Genomic DNA, 17839 nt, shown 5'->3' on the forward strand with positions numbered 1-17839 from the left:
ACCACAAACCGCCTCACATGCTCACACCCACTGTTTGATCTCCATCAACATTCAACAAGTGTTAGTGACCATCAGTGGGTGCTAGTTTGTCCATATTAGGAGGAATTTGATTCCATAGCTTTGCCTCATGCACACTTCCATGTCAGACGCCATTTTGTCAGAGTGCCCCTCTGCTGCCATCTGTCACACGTCAACAACACGTAATGGGATACTGGTGGAAAGGTTCAGCCTCTGCTGCCATACCACCAACATCTGCCTCTGACATTGTGTGCCAACACATCAGAACAGGAAACATTACTTTTGGAGCAGTCCTCATTTGGGGTGGGAGGGTGGGGGGGAATAAGAGTAAAAATAGGTTTTTAATTCTATAAAATTATTTCATGCAATGTGATCGTGCTCAAAAAACCCGAGTGCTACAGCATAAAGACAGGTACAAAACGCCAAGGTAGGGGAAGGGATACACACAGCCACATTGCTCTCCCAGGCAGAACGCCTACAGCCACAGCACGCGCACGACCACAGCCATCTGAACACAACCTGTCCTTTCCGGTGGTCTCAATACACCCACCAACCCGTGACCTGAACTCCCACTCCTCTCGCAGCTTTCTCCACGTATGCACATACTCCTCCTCCCTTTCGGGCTTCAATGGGAAGATGGAGGCGAAAAGCATCCAGCACTGTCACAGGGCAGAGGCCCGAGCCCACGCGGCCCCGCAGACAGGGGTCCCCGCACTACTCCAGCCCAGCAGCCCAGCAGCCAGCCGGGCAGGGCGAAAGGAAGGGCTGCGGCCGCCGCCCGGGAGCGGGCAGCGGGCCGAGGCTGAGGCCCGGGCGGTGGCGGCGCGGCCCCGGGCGGCGCTGACTCACCCGCGCCGTGACCTTGTAGACGGTGTGCCCGCGGGGGTGCCGCCGCGGCTCCGTCACCGTGTAGAAGCGGGCCAGCTCCCCGCCGCGCTCCCGCGGGCTCAGCATGCTGCCCGCCGCCGCCGCAACGGGCCCCGACCGCGGCGGAAGCGGCGCCCCGGAACGCCCCGCCCCGCCCGGGCGGTGCCGGGCCCGGCCGCGCCCTCCCGCCCGCCGCCTCAGGGAGCCCCGCCCGAGCGGCGCGAGGGAGGTCGTGCGGACTTCCGCGGGCGGGGGAGGAGGCGCGAGGGAGCGGGATGTTCCCCTCCCGGGACCGATCTGACAGAAGGCGGATCACGTGCCCGCAGATTTCCTTGCGAAAGCCCGCAGAGCTCAGCACAGCTGCTGCTTTGAGCGGTGCAATCCCAATAAGAGTCATTCTGTGGGGGGGTGTACGTCTCATAGGGCAGAAATGGCCAAAAGCGACTTTTATAGCACTCTGTCTCTCAGTTTTATCTGGATTACTTTGGCATTCCAAGCTATCACTGGCCCCTCGCTACCAGAAACGCATCAAGGCCCTCGAGCACGTCACAGAACCACAGAATGGCCAGGGTTGGAAGGGACCTCAAGGATCATGAATCTCCAATCCCCTGCCACATGTAGGGCCACCAACCTCCCCATTTAATATTAGACAGGGCTGCCCAGGGCCTCATCCAACCTGGCCTTAAACACCTCCAGGGACGGGGCATCCACAGCCTCTCTGGGCAGCCTGTTCCAGTACCTCACCACTCTCTCTGTAAAGAACTTCCCCCTTGCGTCCAACCTAAATCTCCCCTCCCTCAACTTAAAACCATTTCCCCTCATCCTGCAGTTATCTACCCTTTGAAAGAGTTGATTCCTCTCCACGTCCAGAGAAGGCAAGGAATTTGTAAAGGATCTGGAACACAGATCTTATGGGGAGCAGCTGAGAGAACAGTGTGGAGGAAGCTCAGGAGAGACCCCATTGCTCTCTACAACTGCCTGAAAGGAGGTGATGGCGAGGTGGGTTCAGCCTCTTCTCCTGGGTTACAGTGATGGGCTGAGAGGGAATGGCCTCAAGTTACATCAAGGGGAGGTTCAGGTTGGATATGAGGAAACATCTCTTCTCAGAAATAGTGGGGAGGCAGTGGCACAGGCTGCCCGGGGAGGTGGTGGAGTTGTTCAGGGAACGCGGGGATGTGGTCAGTGGGCACGGTGGGGGTGGGTTGGCACTGGACTAGATGATCTCAGTGGTCTTTTCCAACCTTAATGATTTTATGATTCTACAAAGTTGCTAGGAAGATTCTTTATATTTTTATTTTCTAAGAACTCTCTGGACATTTTCTTAAGAGATGAGGAAGAGAGGGGACATGGATAGCACCTCACCTGCCACACCCACTTATCTTTTGAGAGAAGCACGTCTTTTACATCTTTGACAAGGTGGTATATCCAACTTCATGCAAGTAACTATCAAAAGAATTACCTCAGAGATAATTTGGTATTGATCACCATCCTTCTAAAGTAAGTTTCCAAGCCCCAAAGCTAAAGACAAGCAACAAAATTCATTGTATAGTGAATACTTTCTTATACCAATTTTAATGAAATAAGTTTCATTAGAAGAAAAATTCCAATACAAGGTCTTCTGCTTGGAGTAATTTTAATTACATAAAAACTCTAAGATTTTGTTTAAATTTGAAAGGAAGGGGTTAGAATGACCTCAGGATACTTTATTATTCTCATCTTCTGTAATATTAGCTGTAGAAAGTTTGCAGCTGCTCCGACTGCATTGGTGGCCGCATAAATCCAGAGGACACACTTGTCCAAGGAAACAAGGAAATGTTTTCCAGTATGGCATACCAAGTATTTGTAACATGCAGCTCATACAACCCTCCAGTGCAAAAACATGATTAGACAACCACTTCCAATATGAACTTGCTTATGAAGCGGTCCTTACTAATTATATCTTACAAGATGTGGAAGTTCTGAGGTTTTAGTGGTAACAACAGAAATCAGTGGTACTGAAGGCATCACTGATTAACCTCTTGTGAATGACATAACAGAACCTATTTAAATTTCAATAGCTAACTCATGCTCCTTCTGAGAAAAACATGCCAACTTTAAATCTGCCTTATTCAAAAGTTAGCATTTTGGTGGGAAGAGGAGCAGAGAAGCAGAAGTTCAGTAATTGAGAGGGGTATGTTGCAACACTACAGCTACATGGCTGAACTAAACTTCAGATATTTTGTGTAGTCAGAGAATACATAAATATTAGAAATAGGAAACCTCAGGAGGAGGAAAATAAAAATAATCAGAGACACGGAATAGTTTTGTTTGTTTGTTTGTTTTTTTCTTCATTTAGAACAACAAAACAGTCAGGGGGCGGGGGGGAGTTGGCAGGGAAGAAGAAATAACACAAAAGGATATGTTAATGGTCCACAAAATCATGAGTTGTATGGAGAAGATGGATGGGAATGGACTGCTTGATGTCTCTTTCAATACAGCCAGAGGCTGGTAGGAATTAGATAAATATATAATCAGCTTTTCACATGATGAATACTAGCTAGACCTGCACAACTTTTGCCAAATTATGTTGTTGATTTAAAAAAAAAAAAAAAAAAAAAAAAGCCAGAGTTTGCTCTTGTGAATAAGAAGGCTAATGATATCCTGGGGCACATTAAAAAAAAAAAAAATGTGGTGAGGCTACATCTGGAGCACTGTGCCTAGTTCTGGGCTTACCAGAAAGACAGGGAACTTCTAGAGAGTCCAGCGGGGGGCCACAAAGATGATAAGGGCCTGGAGCATTTCCCTTATGAGGAAAGGCTGAGAGACCTGGGGCTGTTCAGTCTGGAGGAGACTGAGAGGGGACCTTATCAACATTCATAAATATACAAATGGCAGAAGTCAAGTAGATGGGGCCAGGCTCTTTTCGGTAGTAGCCAGCAATAGGACAAGGGGCTGTGGGCACAGACAGGAACTCAGGACGTTCTACACAAACATGAGGGAAAAATTCTGTGCTTTGAGGGGGACAGAGCACTGAAACAAGCTGCCCAGAGAGGGAGTCTTTTTCTTTGAAAATATTCACAACTCACTTGTGTGACCTGCTGTAGGAAACCTGCTTTATCAGCAGGATTGGACTAGATGACCCCCAGAAATCCCTTCCAGCTCTTACGATTCTGTGATTCTGTGAAAAAGTTCACAAGTTCAAGTATATGGGGAGAGAGTCACTGAGATTTACTGAAAAGACAACTGCATCAGGCTCAGGAAATCTACTGCACTCAAAGCAGCTAGAGGCAGGGAAAGCATTCAGCTGCAGTTTGGCTGGTCCCTGCACATCTTGAGGCATCTGTTGCCAACCACCTCTAGAAGGCAGGAAACTGAGTTCTGGACCATTTTGCTGAAGCACCATGGCTGTTCTCATGTTCAGCATAATCCATCAACGCATCCCTCAGAGAGCCAGTAGCCTCAGATCACTGGGGAGTTTCCAAAGCTGAAATGATTCATGAAATACTTGGCTGCTAGTTACAAACCAGTATTTGGGGGTACATATTTCAAAGAATCTCTCTTAACATAAGCAGTACAGCCTAGATATACAAAATAATAATTAGAAGAGATTACATGTAATTAAGTGTTACTGGGTTATTAAAATTTACCTAGGGCAAAGTAAGAAATAATAACAAAATACAGAAATGAAAAGATTTTCAATGTATGATTAGATTAATCTCTTACTTCTATTTTTTTGTTTATAGTTTCTGTGTTTGCCAACATACCTTTCTTTTTTTAAAGACTTACCTTAAAAAAACTGTCTTCACAGCCACTGTACATCAAAATAAAATAATTACACGCTATGGGAAAATTCTCTCTGCTCCAAAAAATAATTGCCATTGATGCTGCCGCCTACGGGTGTCTTTTCTGTCTCCAAAATATGCTTAACAGTAAGAACTGCAGCGCTTCATTTCTCTAAGAGAGCAGAAGGTGATGCACGAGCTCCCACCCGCTCGGATTGCGCACAGCAGGGCGTGCCGCCCACAACCAAGATGGCGCCTGCGGCCTCACCCCGCCCTGGCCCAACATGGCGACGCGGCCCGGCCCGGCGCCGGCCCCCCCCGGAACCAAGATGGCGGCGGGACGGCAGGGCGGCCTTTGGACTACAAGTCCCACGGGCGAGCGGGCGTGGTCTAAGCCACCGCCCTCACGGGGTAAGCGGCGGGCAGGGATTGTGGCGGCGGCGGCGGGCGGAGCTGGCGTTGCCCTGGAATGACCCCTTCTGGGGGCGCCAGGGCTTGGCGGAGCAGCTAGCGGGGCTCCGCGGGGCCGGGCCCGGCCCTGGGCCCGCCGGGAGGTAAAGAGCGGCGGGCGGGGATCGGGGTTTCAGGGGGTGCCGGGCCCGAGGGCGCTGCGAGGCCTCCGCCGGGCCTGGATGCCGCGTCGGCCTCGGTTGGGCGGCGCGGCAGCTGCCGGAGGAACGGGCCCGGAACCCCGGGGGCGCCGCGTGCGGCTGCGGGAGGCCTGGCCGTGCCGGCCGGTAGCTTTAAGCGGCGCCCAGCGGAAGTCGGCGTAGGCGTGCGATTTCTCTGCTGGCTGCGGCGCCCGAAAGGGAGCGAGCATCGGTACCCTCTGTTTCCTTGTCGTCATGGCACCGTCCTTGTCAGCGCCTCTTTCAGCTAATTCCCGACTTCTTGCAAGTCGGTGCTTTTCTGACTGCTTTCTAATGGCCTTTTAAGGAAGCTAAAGCCGCATGCAAAGTGACCTTTTGTAAAAGTTGTTCTGCTGAGCGCTTGGAAGATGTGGCGTTCAATTCAACAAGACAGAGTTGTAGATAGTTTTTAAGAGGGAAAGTGTGAAAATTAAATGGCATTTGTATCCTTTTCCGTTTTCAGCATAACAGGAACAGTTCCTGAGGTCTCGCTTTGCGAGTCATCATCTAGGTTAAGGTTTACATTTCTGCCTGTGCCAACTACATTTGAAATTCTAAGTAAGAAGTTGTAATGTGTAAGTGGTGTCTAAAAATCTGACTCTTCTCTCATGTAGCTGAACTAGAACTAATAGAAAAATGAATATTCTGTATGTGTTAACTTGTAGAGAAGCAATATAAAGGCTTCTGCAGCCTTCTATAGGCACATTTTGTTGCATGTAAGTAACAAAACGTACACTTTCATTGGTAGACACCCCATGCTGCCCCGTCATGTGCAGAGGCTGGGCCGAGACTGGATCACCCATGTCAACAGTTCTCAGGTATTTGCCTTCAGCAGCCCAGTTCCCACCTGTATGAGATGGGCTGGACACTGCCCGTGGGCCTCGTTCCCTCTGCCTGTTCCGGTTGATTTCTCAGCAAACTGGAGGCTCCCACCGTTTTTTGGACCTTGGCGGCAATTTCAGAAGTCTAATTGGCAGCTCGATAACTTTGCACAAAATTCTTGCTTTCACCTGCCTAACCCCAGTATGAAATCTGAGGGAGAAGAACCACTGACAAAGAAGAGGAGGCTCAGCGCTGAGCCGGATTCTCCAGCCCCAGAAGAACCAAATTTCTCTGACCAGAAAGAAGCTTTATGTGTTTCTGTCTCACAAGATGAAAAAAGCAAGAGTAACAAGAAAGGTAAAAGATGTTTTTTTGCTTCTTTGCCTTGTTTGTTTCTCTTATTAAGAACATAGAACTTGTAACAACTTGTAACAAGTTAGATGCAACATTGCCCACCTCTTTTGAGTTACTGTTTTTCTTGGCACCTCTCCCAGAAAACATCTGTTTTAAAAATGTTACAGCGTCACAAAGGTGCAGCATGACTTCTCTCCTACTATGAAAATCGTATTTGAAGCCTTGCTGAATTCATTGCGGATACACTGCATTTAGGATGTAGGGGCAGGCAGTGACATAACCCTGTGTCAGAGACATGATTTGACTTCCTGGGCCAGCAGCCTTCCTGCAAGGAAGGAGCAAAGTGAGGTGGTGTGGTATGACAGCAGCAATCTCCTTAGAACATGCCAGTTTCCTGTTTTCAAAGTAATTAGCAATCCAGGACATATAACTGTTTCTGCTGTGCTGTTTACTGATGCTTATATAAAGATCATCATTTTTGGCATCTGGACGAAGAGCTGCGAGATCTGGTTTAGTAGCTTGTGGTAGCAGTGGGAGTGTGAAGATGGTTGGACTAGATGATCTTATAGGTCGTTTCCAACCTTGTGATTCTGTGATTCAATGGAGATTCTAAATCATTGCTAATCAGATGAGCTTTTAGAATTGGTTAAGCAATTTTTCAAGGCAAATAGTTGTTAGTAGAATGATTTCTAAGAGCAGTAAGAAGTCATATGGTTTGTTATGTAACTTGTTTTCTGCCACGTGTGTTTTTAACAGGAAATATCAAAAGACACTGGGAATATTTCTGTCAGCACAGCAGGACAATGAAAATCTTGGAAAGTGCAGAAACTGACCAAAGCAATAGAGAATGTGAAGCCAAATTTGATTTCACAGTCATGTCCTACAACATCCTCTCCCAGAATTTGTTAGAAGATAACTCCCACCTGTACAAACACTGCAGACAACGTTTGTTAATCTGGACATACAGATTTCCCAACATTCTACAAGAAATCAAACAGCTGGATGCAGATGTGAGTAGAAAACAAGCACGTGGCTACTAATAAGAACTGATGAAATGGGGTAGCAAATCCTTGATGGTTTTTAGTTCAGTGGATGGGCTGTCTTGGGAATCCAGCTGATCTGTTAGTTACGTCATGCCTAACAGTAGTTCTGATTTATGATTTATAATGCATTCCTTATGGTCCAAACTTAGAGGAAAGGCAAACTCTACAGTATACAACACTCATGGTTGCCTTTTGTACTTGACTTCCTAGTCTTTTTGAAATGACTCTGATGTTCTGCTGACACGCAGCAAAATTTTTCAATATTAGAACATGCTCTTCACATAAGTCTCATTTTGTCTTAAATGCATGATTGAATAGTGTGCAGTACAGAAAGCACCGAATTTAAGAATAGCTTATGGAAGTATAGCTGAAGGTCCACTCAGTCCAGCGTCATGTCTTCAGCATGTCTGATATAGATGTAGAGTGGGAAAATAGGGCAACTTTCTTTATGGTAGTCTCAGCTTCTGAACCTCTAGAGCTGAAGTCTGTGTCTTAAACTGTGCCAGAAATTATTTAGTGCAAAGGACATGTAAGACTGAATGAGTGATTTTCATTGGCAAATATTTCATTTTAAGGAGCTTTTTTTTTTTAATGGGAGAGTGAATCCTTTCATAGGATTATGGGTCAAAAAAAAAAAAATCTAAAATCTTTTTGGCTTTGTCTGAACACATGGAGACTGCCAACAGAGAGACAAAGTAATATTTTTATTGTAAACTTTTGCCTTAGGTACTTTGTTTACAAGAAGTCCAAGAAGACCACTATAGGAAAGAGATCAAGTCAAGTTTGGAATCCTTGGGTATGATGAAAATCTTATGGCCAGTATGGTTGTTGTTTTTTTTTTAACCACTGTTATGCTTCACAGGTAACATCCAGGAAAAAACAAAACAAAACAAAACAACCCTTTATTATGCAAGTCTACTTGCATAGATGTGACTTGTGGTTTATATTTTGGGTTGTTTGGTTGTTTTTCTCTTTTTCATTTTTTTTCCCCAACATGAATAGAGAAGAACATGCTTGGTATCTTAAACTATTTAAATGCTTATACACTGTGAAAGGTATTAGACCAAATTTTCTGCAGTATTTAAACTGAAGTTGGGACAGAATGCCTCTTGTGTCCACTCTCCTTATTGAACCATATTTTGAAGCTTTCATTAGTAAAGATTGCTAGTGATACTTGATTACTTATGTATCATTAGTTATGTTAAATAATTTCTCATTTAAAGAATATCAGATAATACCATATTAAATACTTACATTTTTACGTTTCTAGCTGAAGTTTATTTGGGGCAGATAATACTGAACTATTTCCTGACTTGAGATGGCAGCTCAATGCCATCTTAAAGCAATTATTTTTGGAAAACAAGAGACAATGGGGATGATCTGCATCAACTTGAAAGATAAACAGGAACTAAGTTTTACATAAGTTTCTTTTTATCAAGACCCAGTTGTTTTGGTATTTCTGTCAGAAGCCATTCAGGTCTGAGTTTCTCATAGGGAGTTTGTGATGGATATTGTTTAGGAACTCTGTTCTTAGCTTTGTATTTAGTGACACCAAATAATTCCCATTAAAGTCATCTGTCCTCCAAAACAACATGAGCATCAGAAAATTTAACCTCAAAAGGTGCAGAGTTCAATGATCGACATAAAAGAAAGGAATGTGAAGAGTGCAGTGAACTTCCCTCAGGCTTCTGTACTTCAGGCTGAGTCTTTACTGCTGTGGGAGGGGAAAAAGTAGAGTGAAGTGTAACTTTTTTTTTTTTTTTAATGAATCTGTATTTTTACAAGAGTATTCTACGTTTTTAATTACCTTTCTTGCAGGGTATCACTGTGAGTATAAAATGCGGACAGGAAGAAAACCTGATGGCTGTGCTATTTGCTTCAAAACTTCTAAATTTAGCCTGATCTCATCAAATCCCGTGGAATTTTTTCGCCGTGATATTCCACTCTTGGACAGGGACAACGTTGGACTAGTCTTACTTTTGCAGCCTAAATTTCCATGTAAAACTAATGCTGCCATCTGTATAGCTAATACACATCTGCTGTACAACCCGAGGAGAGGGGATATCAAACTGACCCAACTTGCAATGCTCCTGGCAGAGATTGCTAGCGTCGCCCCTCAGAAGAATGGTACCTTCTGCCCAATTATCATCTGTGGTGACTTCAATTCTGTTCCTGGTTCTCCACTGTACAGATTTATAAAGGAAGGGAAGTTAAATTATGAAGGACTTGCTATAGGGAAGGTAAGCTTTTCATTTCTTACCTGGAAAAAAGTTGATTCTGATTAAAGAGAATTGATAGAAATTTGCTGTGGAGTGAAGCCTGGGTTTGTTAGCTGTGCCTTACAGGATGTTGTATCTGCCTCTATTACTCTAAAATGAAAATTCTGCCAAACAAATTAATTGTTCTTAAAAGGCAGTTATCCACAGGATGATTGTGTCACTGTTTCTCAGTGCTCTGGTCTTTAAGCAGGAGAAAATAACCACTTAATCAATTACATACTGTTCTCTCTCTGAGAAGATGACTTTTGTTTTAGATGAGCTTGAATTGCAGTGCTTAGAATAACTGTAAAAATCAAACACGGGATTGGGTGCTGAGGCTAAACTGTTTCAGGTTAGATGGTTTTCTTTATAAATTCTTGTGTGCCATAGCTCTTGGGTATGTCAAATGCTATTTAATAGGAAGCACTGAACTATGTACAATGAGAAAATAGGAAAACAGCCCCAGTGGTGTTTGTTGCCAGTGGGTAGTTGTTTTTAGCCTGTCTTTGTTTGCTTGACCCCAGAAGAATAAGCATAAAAGAGATGAAATAAGATTCTGTTAGGGAGATGTCTATACCTATTACACTGCAAACAGTGTTCTCAGTAATCTCTCAGCTTCATGTCGCAACAGCTATCTTGGAAAATTAGGTAGCTACAAAAAGACCTTGATAGGAGTAAACAAAGGGAATGTACTTTCTGATGAGACCCACTGAAGTACTGTGTTCAGTTCTGGGCCCCCAGCACAGGAAGGATGTGCACCTGTTTTAGTGGTCCAGAGGAGAGCATGAAGATGCTCAGAGGGCTGGAGCACCTCTCTTGAACAAAGGCTGAGGGAGTTGGGCTGGTCAGCCTGGAGAAGAGAAGGCTGCAGGGAGACCTCATTGTGGCCCTTCAGTGTTTACAGGGGTTCAACAAGAAAGATGGGGAGAAACACTTTATCAGGGAGTGTAGTGATAGAACAAGAGGTAATGACTTTAAACTGAAAGAAGTTAGGTTTAGATAAGAGATATTCACGGAGAGGGTGACAAGGCAGTGGCACAGCTGCCCAGAGACACTGTGGTGTCCCATCCCTGCAGGCGTTCATGGCTGGGTTGGATAGGCCCTGGGCAGCTGAGCTGGGGGCAGCCCTGCCCATGGCTGGGGGCTGGGGCTGGGTGATTTTTAAGGTCCCTTCCAACCCAAGTCGTTCTATGATCAGGAGCATTTACTGTTTTTTATAATGTCTTGTCAAATTTCTATAAAAGATTTATTCTAGGGGGCTGTTTTTTGCTTACATTTTTAATGTACAGAAAATGTGTGGTCACGTCAAGGTCTTTTTTTAATCAAATTTCTTCTGAAAAAGCATGTTGTCTTTCTTAGGTCTCTGGACAAGAACAGTTTCCAAGGGGACAAAGAATCTTATCTATTCCAATTTGGCCCAAAAAATTAGGTATTTCACAAAACTGTGTGTATGAAATAAAACAGCAGCAAAAAGAAGAAGATGCAGGTCAGTTTCGGGATTGATGGATTTTGTGGTCCTTTGAAAGCATCCTTCAGGAAGCACTGAAAAATACATAATCTTTTTTAGTAGAAGGGGGAAAAATAGCCTTGAGCTTGCACAAACTTATTGTTGGGCTTGTTTGAGTGTAAGGTTATTTGTTCACATGTGCACATGCGAATTTGAATATTGTACAAGATAAGCATTTTCAGATTTAAATCTTTGAGAAGACACAGAATTTGCCATTCAGGAGCTGACAGATAATCACATCAGGATTACTGTGTTTGCATCAGGACAACTGCTTGTGCTGGGACAGGGAGAAGAGAGGGGAATGCAATGTGTGTAGCATCAGCCTACATATTCTGCTCCAGTATTCATGTATTACAGTAAGAGTATGTCATGAGACAAATGGGAAAAGAAAGTGATTCCTTGTTGAACGTCATTGCATCTTTCATCCACCTTTTGTGTGTGTCAGCCAAAACAATTTGAAATGAATGTGATGTAGGGAATCTAAATAATGGAACAGAATAATTTAGTCCAGTTTTGTGAATTGTACCTTGCTTGCCACAAGAAATAAACATACTTAGAGATATTCAGATATTCTGTTGTAGCTTTTCAATATTATAGTCTCAACTACATCCTACTTTTTAAATGTAAACTGAATGTATTTTTATTTGACAGGAGAAAAAACAGAGGAAGCAACATCAGATAACACCAAAGAGATTGTAATAGCATCTGAAAAGTATGTGTTGTTGGGGAAAAGATGCATTCCTTTGACTGGATCTTGGATATTTGGGGGGGGGGGGGAAGAGGAGGGGTTGTATTGGTTTTGGTTTTAGACCAAACTTGTATTTGATTTCAGACATGGATATAAGATGCACACTGATCTCAGTCTACCCATCTGGCAAAATAATCAGTAGACTGCTGTGAAGAAACAGGTGTTTTTTTGTTTTTGTTTTTTTTTAAAGGAAGAATATACTTGCATTTACCAAACTGGGAAAAGCATGTAAAATAAAGCAAAAAAGAAGGAAGCTCCTTTAATGGTATATGCGTGATATCAGGCTCTAAGTTAGCCATGTCTTATCAGAATTGAGATCTTGGTATCATTGCTAATAGATTAAAACCTCTGGTAATCAAAAAGGCAAGGAATAACTGTTCTGAGGAAGGGAGTCAATAACAGTACGAAAGTGGAATGCTACAGTGTAAATCTGTAGCATGCCACGTGTTGAAGACTGCTTGCAGGTTTTTTGCTTCATCTTATAAGGGAAATGAAGTAACAAGGATGATCAAAGTCATTGGAATAGCTTTGATCTGAAGAGTGACTAAATGGACTTGGGTCTCTTAATTTCGAAAAAGAAGAAAGCTGGGAGGGGATTAACTGGAAAATCATTTAGGGCTAGCAGAACATGAGCAAATATTGAAGGGTTAAGTAGAGAATGTACTCACTGTGACAAATTTCCAGGCAGTAGATACAAAACAGACAAACACTCTTCGCTTTCAGCACAAGTAAAACCAACTGCTAAACAACGCTGCACAAGTACTTGAACAATGGTAAGGAAAACTCATTGAAGAAAAAGCTGTTGCATCTACACCGATTAAGTCATGTACAATGATTGTTGGCTAGGCTGTGAGTCGCAGGATTGCTGAATGTTTAACCAGTTCTCACTCCCTGCCTAACCATTTGCACTGGCTGGTGTCAGGCTGTTAGGGCAGGCTGTACTGTCTGAGGAAAGCTGCACTTCTGCTTAACGTAGATGGAAAAGGTCATCAAAACGCAGGATGCAGAAGTCTACAGAAGCTGCAGCGTATAACTGTTGGCAGTAGAATCAGATTAAAAGAGAAACTTATTCCCCATCCATTTCTAGAGCAGAAATTACTACTTTCCTGTATTGTACCCACTGCCATCCAGGCTGATTTAATTGTAAAAACAACAACAAAACACTTTATTTTAACCAGGACACACTGCAGATTAGGTTTAAAATGCAGCCATGCAGGGTGAGGCAGGTACAGCTGAGGAAAGGGTAATTTGCTGAGCTGATAGGAGCAAATGGCCGGGATAGAGAGAAGAGCTGTTCTGCTGAAAGGTGCAATTGTGCCTTTTTCTTTCAGAATTGAATAAATACATGAGATGAGATGAACTGAAGAGAAACAGACTGGTTGCTGATGAGGAAAGGCAGAACAGGAGCCTGAGTAGAAGAAAGTTTGGGTACAGCCTAACCTGAGAACACTTGAGTTTTAGTTCAGGAAAAAAAAAACAAAAACATTGATTTCTTTACATACGGTAGGGCCCAGGTAGAGATGAGTTTCATAGCCAGTCCCTTTCTTATAAACTATTCTTATATAAACATTTCTAGCACAAAAAGTGATGAGATTGATTGCTTAAGGAAAACACCAGTTTGCTTGCATATCCAGAGGATTATTTTGTTTGAACAAGAAACCATTTGATGGCTTTTTCTAGGAAATGTAAGAAAATAAAATGTTTTTCTTTTGATTCCTGTCTAGATTGTCCTCAAAATTGCAGCACCATTTTAAGTTGTCTTCAGTCTATTCTCACTACTTCCCTGAAAATGGGTTGCCAGAAGTAACAACTTGTCACTCCAGAAGTGCAGTCACTGTGGATTATATTTTCTATTCTGCAGCAAATGATGATTCTGTTGCCCAACCAGGTAAAGAAACCAACTTTTAATTATTTTTCAGAGATGCTAAAAGGGAACTTCTGGATCCGGTTGTAAGGGAAACGTGATAATTTGATCCATATCGAGTACCTCAGAGGTATGGCTGCCTTGTCAACCTATCACAGCTGGAATGTCACACAGGGCTAACTCTTTCACCTAGAGAAACATTCCTGTAGTTACCATCTCAGCATGGAAACCAAGAGCTAAGGCTACAGAAAATCAGTGATGTAAGTAGCACTTGGAAAATATTGTTGACAGTAACTCATGGAGGATCTTAGTGCCCAGACTTACAACAAAATAGTTTTTCCAATCATTCAGCCAATAAAATGGCAATTCATGACACGTGCCAAAGCTGCTAAATGAACTGCTTCCTAGAAAATTACTTTTCAGATAGTCTATGTCAAGTGAATGGCCTTTCCTCTGAGAGGAGGTGCAGGCAGATGCCCAGTTGTCACTCTCCTGAATGCAGTTGCAGCTAAAACTCACCAGATGGTGCAAGAAAGACGCAGTGCCTCTGTGGGTGCCTTTCTTGGTGGGGAACTGCTCTGCTTTGATCGTAGCTGTGTGTTAGTGTGGTGCTCCTGAGCAGCAGACTTTTCATGGTACAGTTAGCTGCGTGTTTTGTGCCATTGTCAGACACACGTGCACAATGCAGTGCCATCAGATAAATGGCTCTGTAGAACTCTCAGCGAAAAAACCTGGATTCTACTCCTGCTCCCAGTGCAGACTGCCACTCATTTTTGTGAACTGACATTGTTCTTGGTAACTGAAATGAAAATTGCACCTTCATCTCTCATACTTTGGGTTTAGGTCATTAACATTCATTGAGTGAATGCACCGAAGCTTCTCTAGAAAAGAGTCTCTAAATTCCTCCTGAATTCTGTGCAATCTGAGTGCTCTGTGATTTAAAAATTTATGGTATGCTTAGCCAAGAATTTAATTTGGTGTTCTGGAAATGTTTCTGTGAAAAGGGAGTTAATACTTACCTGGGTCCTGCAGGATTTGATTTGGTTGCTTCCAAAGTGCATGCCCTGAGCTGGCATGAATCACTGCATACAAACCATGCTCTCTGTAGCAATGAACTGCTGCTTTGTAGAAGTGCAGGTGCTGCCAAATAATACATTTGGCTCAAGAGCTGAGCAGACGTGCTGTAAAGACACTGAGACATTTTTTGCAGCAAGAAGGATTTCCTTCAAAGCAGCAGTAAGCAGCTGCTAGGTTTTCAGAGGCCTGGTAAACTAGCAGTTTGCAAAAGGGGGTGAAGCTCCTGAAATCTGCAAGGAATTTAGCAGTTACTGGGTTATTCTTTACATAGTTCTACTTGTAAGCCAGCCCTTAAAAGGTTCAGCTGGAAGTTCTGAAATCAGCTGATCATACACATTCATTTCGTACACATTTTGTCAAAGTTGCAGCTGCTGTTTTGGGCCATTCCTGAAAAGCACTCAGCTCCCTGTGTATCTCTGCCCAACCAACTGGTAGGGGTGCAGAATAGTCTGCTCTCTCAGGAAGACAGGTCAAGAACTCTAAAAGTTTGATGCAACACAAAGGATCTCATTCTTAACAGAATTGCTTAATGTAAAAAAAAGTTTCTTGCTGCTGCTGCTGGCTTTGTGGTTTGTTCATTTGTTTGTTTTTAATGATGACACATTTTTAAATATAGTGTAATAATAATAAGGTTGTAAAAGGCTATCATTCATCTTCCCCTCTTCCATGACCAACGTGATGCTTTTACTTTGGGGGAAGGGGTTGGTACTTTTAAGATTTGTTTTAAGGCTCTGATGGAAAGTTAACAGGAAACACTGGGGAAGATCCATTTCTTATGATGAGCAATTAGGACTGAAGATGCCAAAATGCTTTCATCCTCAGCAGAGAGAGTATTGTCTGCCTGCTGGAGAACTGCATGCTTGAGGATACAGAAATGTTATGTGTACCAGTAAATCTCATGAGATTCTTAATTTTGCAAATGTCAGCTCTGTACAGCCATGCTGCTGCGCTAAGGAATAAGACTGGATTGTATGAGGTTTTTTTCAGGGAAGAAACAATGGACAAATAAATCCCTTTCCCTTATTACCTCAGCTCCCCTTCCTGCAAAGTGGAAGGGCTGTGTCCTGAGTATTGCAGCTCTTGTGGGAGCAAGTTCTTCTGTGTGGGAACAGCAATAAATTGAAAGAATTCCAAACCATCTTGTTTGGTTATTGTTCCATATAAAACCACAGACTGTCATGTTCTGTTCTTTCTGAAAATGTATGAATGCCATCTATAACTATTTTTTTTTAATTTAATTTAATTTTATTTTATTTTATTTTTACTTTTTAGTTTAGTCTACACTGAATGTTTTTGTCTGTTTTCACTTAGGAATGGAGGATTCTCTTCATGGAGGTCTGAAGCTACTTGGAAGGCTGGCACTTCTAACAGAGAAAGATCTCTGGACTGTTAATGGTCTTCCCAATGAAAATAACTCCTCTGATCACCTGCCATTGCTCGCCGAGTTCAGGCTCATTGAACGGTAACACCCAAAGGACTTTCTATGTAGCTACAGTTACTCCCACCTTCTCTCTTAATGTGATTTTTATTTTTTAAAGTTAGTTTGAGCACTGCTGGTTCGGTTAAAATGTTTTGCTTGCATGCTGATTTGGTAGTGCTGGGTAAAGTAGACTTTTTAGAGACTTTTTTAAAGAATTTGAATTACTTTATGAAGTCTTTGAGGCAAAAAAAAAAAAAAAGTTTACATGAGCTTCCTCTTTGATAATGGAAAACATCTGTGCCAGTCTTAAAATGGCATTATTTTTCACAGAAATGCTGTAAATGGTCTTTATTGTAAATCTGAGTAAAATTGATTATTCTCTGAGAACTGTGCATTTCTTTAATTAAAGGGGAGAGTTTGTGTGCACGTCAAATTTTGTAATGAGCTGAAAATAGTATTTTGTTATGGAGTTCCTTTTGAGCCACTTTCATCTGAGTACTTCTGCAGAGGAATTCAATGGGAGAAGATAGGTAAGGTAGGACTTGAGCAGCCCTTGTCTGGCACTCAAAGAAGTATTTGCTTAAAGCCTCAGCTCTTTCACAAGACAGGTTTCACATCAGTTCCAATTTCTTCTGAAGTACTTATATAGGCCGTAGGGCTGGTCTGAATCTTAAATTTTACACTAATTTAAAAGCAAATGCTTTAGATGTGCTTAACACTGACCTTCTCTATTTGTCTTGTATTTAAATACTGTGTCACTGTGACATTTTAAAATGATTTGGGTATTCTCTGGAATATCACAACTTGGACACTTACCAATAATGGCCAGTGTTAGACAAGACAAAAAGTAACCCTAAGTCACTACAAAGACTACCATGATATTTTATTGAAGTCTCACACTGTGCATAAGCATACAAGTAATGAAAAAAAACAAAGAACAGCATGCATGTTTTCTACATTATTTGATCATTTTGCAGTAAGGTAACAAAATGGCCACTAGAACCACCATTAAGACAAATGCCATAATAAGCAAGTTTCAAGAGAAATTTTCAGTTGAACAAGAACCACCTCAGAACAGCTCTGTAGCATAAAAGAGCTTCAGTATAAGTTAGAGGCTAAGAAAAAATAACTCAGATTGCTCTGGACCCTGGTAATAGATATATACCAACCACTGCTACTTGAGTTAAAAAGTAGTAAACTGTGGTTCCATAGAAAAAACTAGAAACATACCAGATACCCTCATGCTATATGATACAGCTGATCACCATGTCAGTTTTTCTACAGTATTTTACCCACGAGAAATCTAAAAGACACAAGAAGAAAACTGTCACAAGACAATGAGCAGCACAAAGTATAAACCAAACTCTGTAGCTGATGTCAAATTACACAAGAATTTCTACTAAAAAAATTCTTCCCTCTCTTCAACTTCACCCCTTAACCAAAATTCCTATTGTGAACACAGGAGTGAAAA

The 17839-nt window shown here is 42.7% G+C and overlaps 2 protein-coding genes across 7 annotated transcripts in view; one reads left to right on the forward strand and one right to left on the reverse strand.

Moving 5' to 3' along the window:
* The window catches only part of RPS6KC1 (ribosomal protein S6 kinase C1), an 84554-nt gene extending 83528 nt beyond the window's left edge, over positions 1-1026 (reverse strand). The window contains exon 1 of the mRNA XM_031595690.2: positions 868-1026. Within this exon, the coding sequence (XP_031451550.1) occupies positions 868-972 (105 nt within the window). The 5' untranslated portion in view covers positions 973-1026. The remainder of the gene's footprint in view (positions 1-867) is intronic.
* Positions 1027-4946: 3920 nt separating this feature from the next.
* On the forward strand, positions 4947-16755 carry ANGEL2 (angel homolog 2). 6 transcript variants are annotated; one of them, XM_090135057.1, is made up of 9 exons: positions 4947-5057; positions 6024-6454; positions 7208-7461; positions 8221-8290; positions 9313-9734; positions 11112-11238; positions 11911-11971; positions 13732-13895; positions 16260-16755. In XM_090135057.1, the coding sequence occupies exons 2-9, from the start codon at positions 6031-6033 to the stop codon at positions 16412-16414; spliced, it is 1677 nt and encodes a 558-aa protein (XP_089991183.1). In that variant the 5' UTR covers positions 4947-5057; positions 6024-6030; the 3' UTR covers positions 16415-16755. The 6 variants fall into 6 exon arrangements, 5 of the variants coding, with proteins under 5 accessions (XP_089991183.1, XP_031451508.2, XP_089991186.1 ...); XM_031595648.2 differs by lacking the exon at positions 4947-5057 and adding an exon at positions 5065-5200; XR_016464015.1 differs by lacking the exons at positions 4947-5057; positions 13732-13895 and adding exons at positions 5068-5200; positions 13927-14131 and having other exon boundaries at positions 16260-16349.
* The last annotated feature ends 1084 nt before the right edge of the window (positions 16756-17839 follow it).

This window comes from Phasianus colchicus, chromosome 2 (assembly GCF_987193195.1).
Source record: "Phasianus colchicus chromosome 2, bPhaCol1.hap1.1, whole genome shotgun sequence".
Taxonomy (NCBI): domain Eukaryota; kingdom Metazoa; phylum Chordata; class Aves; order Galliformes; family Phasianidae; genus Phasianus; species Phasianus colchicus.